Source organism: Lolium rigidum, chromosome 1, assembly GCF_022539505.1.
Source record: "Lolium rigidum isolate FL_2022 chromosome 1, APGP_CSIRO_Lrig_0.1, whole genome shotgun sequence".
In the NCBI taxonomy this organism is placed as follows: domain Eukaryota; kingdom Viridiplantae; phylum Streptophyta; class Magnoliopsida; order Poales; family Poaceae; genus Lolium; species Lolium rigidum.
Window position 1 is genome coordinate 97,363,044 of NC_061508.1, and position 10,024 is coordinate 97,373,067.

Below are 10,024 nucleotides of genomic sequence, written 5' to 3' on the forward strand. Positions count from 1 at the left end.
AAGTGAGCTGTACTTTTGCCTCTTTTTTCTGGTATATGTCAGAAATTAACAATGCACTTATTTTTTCAGCTACTTTGTGATGAAATCCTTTGAGTAAGTTGTAGGCTTGTAGCTTTGTCTGTTTTCTTGCATCATCAATAACCTAAGATTCAGAGGAACTGTCAAATGCATTATTGGGATGGCTATCACACGGTTCTTGCATCTAATAAATAAAATGCACAAATGGGTGTTCTACGCGAATTACAGAAGACACGTGAAGCATTGCTGAAGGAACATTCGGTCAAGGAAACTTCACACTGAAGTATGCAGACGATGTACTCTCGAATTTTGGCATATCAACATAAGCAAGATGTTCTGAGCTCCAACATGCTTATAAGACCACAGATAGCTAGATAGTTATACGTCAACATAGACAAAGTAAAGATCTTACAAGCTTCAGGACAGGACATGTCCAAGAGAACAAAAACATGAAGGGGCTGCTAATTGGGCACATCACTAACTTTGCATCTGGGTAGTCTTAAGTATGAAAAGATAGCAGATGTTGCCCACCACCTGAACTATACACATGTGGATGGATCACACTGTATTACGTCCTAACCCTCTTTCTGAGCTCAGCAGTAATTGATGGGAATTTCAGGACCAACAATGCATAACCATCAGTGAACACTGCCTCCTGGAAATTTTCCTGCACCGCCAAGAAGTCAATGCACTTGCTCTTCAACTCGGGACAGTTGTATGTTTCGGCGCAAGCTAAGGTAGTAGAAACTGTATCTATAGACACCTTATCCAACAACTTTTGGGCACACATAAGCTTCAGCCTGTCTAGTGCATATCGATCGGCCGCAGCAAGTAGATCCTGAAGTATCTCAGCGGAAGAGTCCCCAAGCTCATCTTCTCCAGGCAACGTATCAGTGTATATGAACCGAAGCATAACTTTGAATGTTGCAGGCGCAATTTCTTGCAGCGTGATGGATGTCATCGTAGCCTCCGCCATGGGGCCGAAGAGCTCTGCTCTGAAGACCGGTGAGCGGGCAGCAAGCACTGCACGGTGAGCGTGGAAGGTCTGGCCATCGATGGTGAATGACACATCCATCCCATCCGTGTGATCTAGCAAGCGGCCGAAATGGATCCCGATGTCGGAAGGCGGCACAGGAATAGGGCTGTCATCTATGACCATGATGCCACACACAAATGTAATGTGTCCCTCTGTTACGTAGTCATTCTCCAGCATAGTTCTGTCAACAAACTGACTCCATCCCCAATCGACATCATCATCATCATTGCTTTCACCATCGATTGGGAATTCATGAACGGATGACCTTTTTGTAGCCGTGGTACACGGTTGGTCATCCTTGTCCATCAAGAAGGCCTCGAAGATTGCCTTGACTCTTCTGGTTCTGCTCATGTGCATGAGGAAAATGGAAAGATACTTGCCCTTGTTTGTCTTATGTGACCCACGCGGGTAGCACTCAATCCTCCAGTTGTGTCCCCCGACGGAGAAGACGTCAGAGTGCACGGCATTGCCGATGGGAAGCTGCTTGGTTTGCTCGTAGTCTATTCTGAACTGAACAGAAGAACCCAACATGGTGGTCATGGTCTGCGCCTCCGGCCCGGTCTTCCTAGCTTTCTTCATCACTGAACAAACTGTTAAGTAAATTAAAGAGCAAATTTTACCACCAAATTGACAATAAAAACAAATTTCTTCAGTTTTTTTCTAAGACAAGGACACCCTGAGTCCCTGACCCTAACGATTTGTTGAGGAAGAACGAGAGGGTACTCACTGGCTTGCTAGAGGCGGCTGTCCTGCTAGTGGACTGGTGCTCCGCCCGCTCCTCCGCAAGTTTGCCGTCCGCTCGTCCCCTGCTCTGCTCAGCCACCGGTCGGCCGTCGCCACGCTAGCTCCTAGGGTTCTGTCTTCTGTTGATGCGGCCGCCGAGTGGCCGAAGCTCTATCCCTTTTACTTCGTGGGGAAGCTGTATCACTTAACTGGGCCAGACTGGGCCAGTTTTGATCCGCACTCAACCCAGAACAAGCTGAACGGGCTCCCCTAAAAATTCCAGGATGTTTGAGTTAGAACTTACAATTTCACCTGATTACAATGAGCACGATTTGTTCTTGAATTCTTCTGCTCTGTTACTTGTTATTACCCAGTTAGAATTTGCTGAATGAACCTACCTTCCTAAAAATTGGTCCCTAAATTATCCAATTTAGATTTCGCTGAACGTCTATGTAACGGAACATATGAATTCAGTCATACACCGAGGCCACAGTTAGCTAATTGATGATCAGCAGGAAGGCAACAATGACACACCAGATAGGCTATCGTAGATGGTCGATAGAGACCAATGCAGATATTAGAGTGGTTCCTCTGAAAATTGCCAAATATTCATGTCAAACCAACGCTTTCAGAACAGGTCCTTAGTTTTATAGCTGATCATGTTCAGACTCAACGTCGGTAAGGAGCTAGCAAATACCAATTGTCTATGCCTCTACAAAGTCAGCACATCAACTATGGTAACCGTTTTCCTTCTTTCGTCAAGTAAAACCAGGCACAACTCGGATAGCGATTTTTCAGAGACATAAGCACTACTTCGCAAGAATGGGATGAATCTAAGCCTTCACGTGCTCTCGGATGAATTGCTCGACTGCTGAAACATTGCCAGTGAGACCAGCACCTTCAGCGACTGTCACATTGTTCTGGCATTGGCTGAAGTTGAACGCCTCTCCAGGGACACCAAGCTGGACTTCGTCGGTGATGTCAGCCGATGATATGGCATTCCTTGATTCCCGAAGCTTGTTCCTACAGAAATAACAAAGTCAGCACATGTAAGAGCTCATGTAATATGAGATTAGCCACCTAGTCAGTGCAAATGCTCATACAGATTTTAATTAAATCAGTCATGAAATGACATCACTTATTCCAGGATCAATAAACTACAAACAGGACACATATGTAAACATCTTTTTGCACCATAGGCAAAAGTAGGAGTAGGATACTTTCAAGATGCAGTAAATTGAGGCAAAATTCAAATAATTTAGTATATGCAAACCCAGTAGTGCATTCAAAGTTTCTAGCTGTCTAAATATATTATATGAAAAGAAACATACACTTCTTTTTCGAGCTGCTTCTTGATGAACTCCTTTGAGTGAGCTGTAACTTTGTCTGTCTTGTTGCAGAAAATCAGAACAGGAATCCTTTTCTTCACTACAGTTGCCTTTGTCAAAATGTCATACAAGTACCTGTGAAACAAACCCAATTTACCAACTGCATCAGTTACAGTGAAACATTCTGCTATATGTTTGAATGTGAATTAAGCTCTTAAGCACCCTCTTAATTTTGATCAAGCAGGTAATGGAGTCAACAGTTAAATAAAGCAGAAACTGTAGATATTTCTGAGAACAGAAATGAAGTCAGAAAATTACTCTGCAGCAGCTTGCATGCTAGAAAGGAAATCCTGAGCATCAACAACAAAAACAACTCCAGCTGCCTGAGGCAGGAACTCATCAAGCTTAGGCTTCAGTCTTGCATGACCAGGAACATCAACAACATGAACAGGTTTCACTTTGCCGTTCTGCAGGGTGAACAGAGCAAAGTCAAATAACAAGTCTTGCAGCCAGCAAACACATGTATCTGAATACATAATGATGGCATGCGGTTTATATTTATATCAAGATGCAGCAAGGATCTATCTCCATTAAAATTGACTAACCCTTTCAAGTTCTGAATGCAGCACGAACGTATCATTGTTATGTTCCATTGATGTCACTGTTCCTTGATGTGATGATCCATCGCGAAGCTAAGAGGAAGAGAGGGAACGAATTAGCACAAACACAGAAGATGACATGAGGCAACCTGTTTGTTTCCTTCATGGATAATACAACTACATATGTAAATAACCAAAAGGAGAAGACGAAATAGAAAATAGTCTTGGTTCGTCAAATTAATTTCATGCAGGCATGCCTATAAAAATCATATATGAGACCATACAGTAAATCAAGGTTACAAGACAAGACGCACAAAAACCCTTCATAAATCAGAGTAGACAAGGCTAGATTAGTCTTTTCTTAGTCTACCAAACCATAATGTGTGGGAGAAACATAAATAGGAGCAGATTCAACCTACTCCCTAACTTCTACAACTTGGCAACTTAGAAAGACAGAAAACTAGCAATCAAATTTGCAAACCTAAATAGCCATGGTTATTACTCTGGTCTGATTCTACGTTTCAAGATAATCCACCAGAATTTGAAAAGCTGTATCACTGAACGGGTAAGAGAGACTTGCCACAAAACAAAGGGAGCATGTACGGAACTGGAGCGGTTAGAGTAGATAATTACCTGGTAGAAAAGAATAGTTTTACCACTCCCACTAAGCCCAGATAGCACTATGGTGTTGGATTTCGAGGATTTCAAACAAGAAGCTGTTTACAAAAAACAAACATGCACTGCTCGTCAATTACTGCACATACAGAACCAATGAACTTACAATAGAAGTTACAGTCACAAAAACCGGAAGCTTAGCAAGCGACACAATCGAACAACATATTTTAGATCTTGAGGCTCGCTGTGATATAAACTAAGGTAATAATTGCTAATGTTACACCTTTGAACATAATTTATCGCCAGATACAACAAAACCCCAATCCCTTTTGCTTGTTTTAACATGAAACATATTATCATGTTATTGTCTCTGCCAGATGCTTATAAGAACTAATAATTTTAACATCACACAGTACTACATTTTTACAAGGTGCACTTCCAAATTTCAAATAACTCAACAGAACTTCACTGCTAGCTTGCAGAAGTTATGGCCCACGGCAAAGTATAAAGTATAAAGTATAAATCAGCCACAGTCTGAACATGAACTGACAGTTTCAATGGCCCTGCTTCCATTCTGAGCTAACGGTTACAAAGAAGCAGGGGTGCGTACAATCCAAACATAACAGTTGATCAACAGCATATAGGGACAGGCTAGTGCATCCATGCTATAGATTGTGTTGTTTATCCTACATAAATGAACAGGCTAGTGCTGCTTCACTGTTGAGCTAAATCGCACAGAGTATGGACCAGTTCTAAGCTTGATTCAAGCCAAATTATGCTTCAATCATATCTGGACCTATCAGCATTACAGTTCAGCTAACTACGCAACTGTTCATCCATCACAACTAGTAGACTATTCGTCAAAAACGGCAGCTCATAGCTACACACGAAGCGCACAGCATCAAGCAGGAAACGGTGCTTTTGCACCCACGCCAGTTCCCTACGCTAAATCACTTCATCTGTCAACTACTTCATTACTCAAATAATTTTAAATAAATCAAAAGAAATTACTAGATGCTCTGATGCTTATAAGAACTAATAATTTTAACATCCCACAGTAGTAAATTTTTACAAGGTGCACTTCCAAATTTCAAATATAAAGTCAAAATCAGCTCAAGTCTGAACACTAACCGACAATTTCAATGGCCCTGCTTCCATTCTAAGCCGACGGTTTACAGAGAAGCAGGGGTACTATTCCAAACATAACAGTTCATCACAGCATATAGGGAAAAATGGTACTGCATCCATACTATACATAATGTTGTTTCTGCCCCAGTTAAGCTAAATCGCACAGAGTATGGACCGGTTCTCAGTTCTATTCAAGCCATGGGCTCAATTACGCTTCAATCATATCTGAACCTATCAGCATTACAGTTCAGCTACCTACACAACTGTTCATCCACCACAACTAGTAGACTATTCGTCAAAAACGGGAGCTCATAGCTACACACGAAGCGCAAATCATCAACCGGGGCCGCTGCCTTTGCGCCCACGCCAGTTCCGGACGCTAAATAACCCCATCTACCAGCTACTTCAGGACTCAATCTGCCCGCGCCCTTGAATTTAGGGCAGCGTGGGCCACATGAAAACGAACTAACCCAGCGGCGCCTCAGAGAGTCAGGAGCAAGGGCACAGTGCAGGGAGGAGCTAAGGTTGGGCGCGTCACCTGCGAGGAGCAGCAGGACAGTGAGGGCGATGACCGCGACGGCGACGTAAATCTGCTCCGGCGGCTGCTGGCGGATCCAGCGCTCGGCCTGGCCCGCCCACGCCTCGGCCCGGTTGAGCCACTCGTCCATGGCCGCGCGGCGGGCGAGCGGGGAGGAGGGGCGGCGGGATCTAGGAGCGGCGGGGCGGGGGAGTGGACGGGGAGTGGGAACGGCGAGGAGGAAGATGGAAAGAGGAGCGAGGATGAGTTGGAAAGAGATCACGATGCGATGCGTGGGCACGAAGGACTCTTGTTGGGTCGTCACGTGAATCGTGATGGAGGAGCCAGCAAGGAAGTCGGCCCGGCCCATGCTACACAGGTTGGCTTCACGGGGTTTGATGCTAAAATTTGATCGTTCAGAGATCATTCCAACTTGATGTTTTTTTTTATGAGAAGGATCCAAATCTATTAGGGCTTTCTATTTTCGTGTCCTCGGATTCTTAGTTGTGCTCAGTTTTCCCAGCCGCTTAGTTTTTCCTCAGTTTTGCCCAAACCCTCCTTACAAGTGCTGGAACGGCCGTTAGCCCGACGGGTCAACAACTTTGACTATTATCTGCTGACTAGTGGGGCCACGTAGAGCCCGCAAAGACACGTAGACCATCCATTTTTGTTTGACCGTAAGCATCGCCGTATCCCTGATCAAAACGCGGATGAGTGGGGCTTCGGTATATCGAATGACAAGTGGTGCCATGACGCTGATACAAGGGGCAATACATGGGTAGGATTAGATTTTGAAACAGAGCTCTACAGCGATGGCACGGAGGAGGTGGCCTACGGCGTGCCGAGATGAGATCGACGTCCACAAAAAACTACATGAGGCAAGACCAGACGCATTAGATAGATATGAACTAGACGCGTTTAACCATGCAAAGAAGAGAAGAAATGGTCGAGGACATCGACGACGACCTCAACACTTTGACTGACGGTGTCGGACTTGAACGCGAGCAATGTAGAGAAAACTAGTGTCTCTCCTTTCTGGCGTGTATAGATGGATGCTAGGGGAGTGTGGTGGCGAAGGGAAAGACCTCGCGGTGGTCTGTGGCGTCCAGCATAGCGGGGCGGCGTGGCCGTGCCCACAGCGGCGTGCATGTTCGGCATTGGCATCAACATGTACGTTCGTTATTGGCCTCGGCGGTATCTCTGGTGTGTCAGTGATCGAATGAGGGGACGGGATTGAGGGTGCATCCCGACGGTGACCTAGCAGTGGCGGCGAGCATAGCCGTTCTGACCATGCCGATATCGGCATCGGCATCGTTTGGAGGTTGTGGTGCTCGAATCATGGTGGTACATGCATAATATATAGAAAATAGCTAGATCTCTAAATCGATGCATATGAAGCTACATATATATTCTTGGTCATAATCCCCTTATCTAAAGGAGATGGATGCATGGCTTCACGTCGTCATCGCTTTCATCGTCAGTATCTTCGTCGTCCGTGTAGTATTACTTCCTGCACATTGTTCCGTCGAATACCTTCACTGCGTGCACATCATCGCCTTCATATTTGAAGTGTAGGAAGCAGCCGAAATCCACACCGTGCGCGATGGCGAAATTCTCCCAGCCCTTGTCGAGGTACATCCTGCCTTGCCCGTCAAATAGGACCTCCACGATCCAGAGATGAGGACCGCAGTTAGCTGTTCGCAAATACACCTTAGCGGGCTCCTGGCCGTCAAGATAGTCCGCAAACTTTTTTGGGAGTGCCTGCAAAGAGATCGAGCGCCAATCGTTTGAATTTAGGCCCTTGAAATTAAAGGTTTTCTAAACATGCACATAATTAATCACATGCATCATATATGTGGGAACACGTACGTACCTTCTTGGCCAAAGGGTCTTCATTGATGACGATGAAGAACTCCTCTATGATCAATGGCAGTATTGACGGTGGTGGTGGCAATGATGATGATTCACCACCCCGACTGCCCCTTCCCCTTCCCCTTCCGGTCGACGTTCGAGACATGGAAGCCATGGCAATGGATCAAGTGTATGTGAACGAAGAAGAGAGAGGCACAACCTATTGACATGAGGGATGACCGTTGTGGGGGTTTATAAGGGAGAGATGACCATTGTGGGGTTTACACCATAAATTAAGGTAGAGATGACCGTTTTGGGGTTTACACAATAAATTAAGGAGGAGATGACCGTTGTGGGGGTTTATATCTCAACAAAAAAGTAATGCCTAAAAGAAATGGAAATTAGTGATAGTTTATCATTTTACCGTGAAAAGTAATGCCTAAATAGATCGTGAAAAATAATGCATAAATAGAGGGAATATAGTATGTGGCAAACTCGTTATTGCACATAAATAGAGGGGTGGCACTGTCCACCGACAGAGAGAGAAAGGGGTGGCCACGAAGAGACAGAGAGATAGGGGTGGCCACGAAGAGACGGAGAGGGGTATACTGCCTGTTAGATCAGTGGATCAACGGTTGGTGGAGTCGATCCGTGTGACAACGGCTCAACCAATCAGGATAAGTTTCGGCTTTTGTGAGCATTTGTGACAGTATTTGAGGGCAAAACTGAGTAGTACTAAGAAACCAAGGGCACGTAAATAGTAAATAAACTAACGCTGTGTTTGGATGCACAGAATTTGGTCTCAGAATTGAATTGAACTGAAATTCCAAATCCAAGACGGAAAGGAAATGATCTCCATTTCAATTCTATTGTTTGGGTGTACATGATATTTGTTGTTAGAATTAAATGGTGACACCCAATTCCAATTCATGTTTGGATGCACAAACCGTGGAATTTAATGTTTTGTTAACTTTGAACAATATGAAGTTGTCTACATGTAAGAAAATAATATATTTATATTAGAATGTTTATGTATGTTTTTTCACACATAATAATATTGAAATAATCATCATCCAATAAAACTTTTCACATAAATTTACTGGCTAAGGCAGCAGCGATTTCCTTGCAAAATCTGGAGGAATCAACCACGGAGGAATCAACCACGATTTGTGTAGACATAATATGAACCACGATTTAGCTCCAGAAACAGCTTATGCAGACAACAATATGAACCACGATTTAGCTCCAGAAAATTTCAGAAATCAACCATGATCTAGAAGAACCGAATGGGGGGATGAAGCCTGGGTAAGAGGTCGGCTTTGGGAGCGACAGGGAGAGGGTTTCGTTTCCCTCCCGCTGCCGTTAACCCTCCCGCCGTCGTTCCCCGTCGCATCTGGGGTGAGGGAAGGCTCGGAGGATGGGGATGCAGAGAGGAGGGCAGGGACGCGGAGAGGAGGGCGCGCTTTGGAGGAGGGAGAGAAGAACGGGGAAGAGGTGAAGAGGACAAGGCCGGGGAGAGGCTTACCGGAGGCGCCACCACCGGGCGCGTCAAGTTCGTGAGGGAGAGAACCTTCGTCTGCTCGCTCGCAAGATAGGGACGAACCGGTATGCGGGTTAGCGACGCGATTCTGTGCGTTTTCGAGTTCGCCCCCTCGGAAACTCGGTAGGCAGCGCGGACGGGCGCGGGATGTGGGCTTGGAATTGGGTCAAGTTTCCGAGGCCTAATTCTGTGACCATCCAAACATAAGAATTGGGCCAATTCAATTCAAATTCCGTTTCCGAGGTCCAATTATGTGCATCCAAACACAGTGTAAGGGATTCGAACAAAAGAATTAAAAAATGAAAAATGCGTGTTTTGTACAATATAATTCATATGGGCTTCATCAAATTATTTGCAATTCGAATATACATGAGTGTGACATTATGGCTCATTTAGACAAACTATGTTTTGGGGAAGATGTTTTGCAAAGGGGTTTGAGTGGAAAACCATGCATCTTCATAGCTACTAGTGATTCTGAGAAGTGGCAATTTATGGTAAAACTTGATTTATCTATGTTTGATAAGGTTTCCTAGGGGGGCAGGTTGCGTATGAAGACTCCATGAGTAGGTGCCACTATGTTTTTATTTTATTTTTTGGATTTTTTTGCGTATGAAATGACTCAATTATCTATGTTAATCTTATTTGTTGACTCTCTGTTGACCAGCTACT

General features: G+C 44.6%; 2 protein-coding genes across 3 annotated transcripts; both read right to left on the reverse strand.

The window, feature by feature from the left end:
- Positions 1 to 383: 383 nt before the first annotated feature.
- LOC124678310 (BTB/POZ and MATH domain-containing protein 2-like) lies at positions 384 to 1,929 on the reverse strand. Of its 2 annotated transcripts, none has more exons than XM_047214224.1 (2): positions 1,782 to 1,929; positions 384 to 1,644 (listed from the first exon to the last, which is right to left on the reverse strand). In XM_047214224.1, the coding sequence occupies exon 2, from the start codon at positions 1,631 to 1,633 to the stop codon at positions 587 to 589; it is 1,047 nt and encodes a 348-aa protein (XP_047070180.1). In that variant the 5' UTR covers positions 1,634 to 1,644; positions 1,782 to 1,929; the 3' UTR covers positions 384 to 586. The 2 variants fall into 2 exon arrangements, with proteins under 2 accessions (XP_047070180.1, XP_047070174.1); XM_047214218.1 differs by having other exon boundaries at positions 384 to 1,635; positions 1,782 to 1,797.
- A 417-nt stretch (positions 1,930 to 2,346) lies between these two features.
- Positions 2,347 to 6,119, reverse strand: LOC124678327 (signal recognition particle receptor subunit beta-like). Its single transcript, XM_047214232.1, has 6 exons — positions 5,986 to 6,119; positions 4,338 to 4,420; positions 3,711 to 3,797; positions 3,424 to 3,572; positions 3,109 to 3,240; positions 2,347 to 2,800 (listed from the first exon to the last, which is right to left on the reverse strand). The coding sequence occupies exons 1-6, from the start codon at positions 6,113 to 6,115 to the stop codon at positions 2,611 to 2,613; spliced, it is 771 nt and encodes a 256-aa protein (XP_047070188.1). The 5' UTR covers positions 6,116 to 6,119; the 3' UTR covers positions 2,347 to 2,610.
- Positions 6,120 to 10,024: the final 3,905 nt, after the last annotated feature.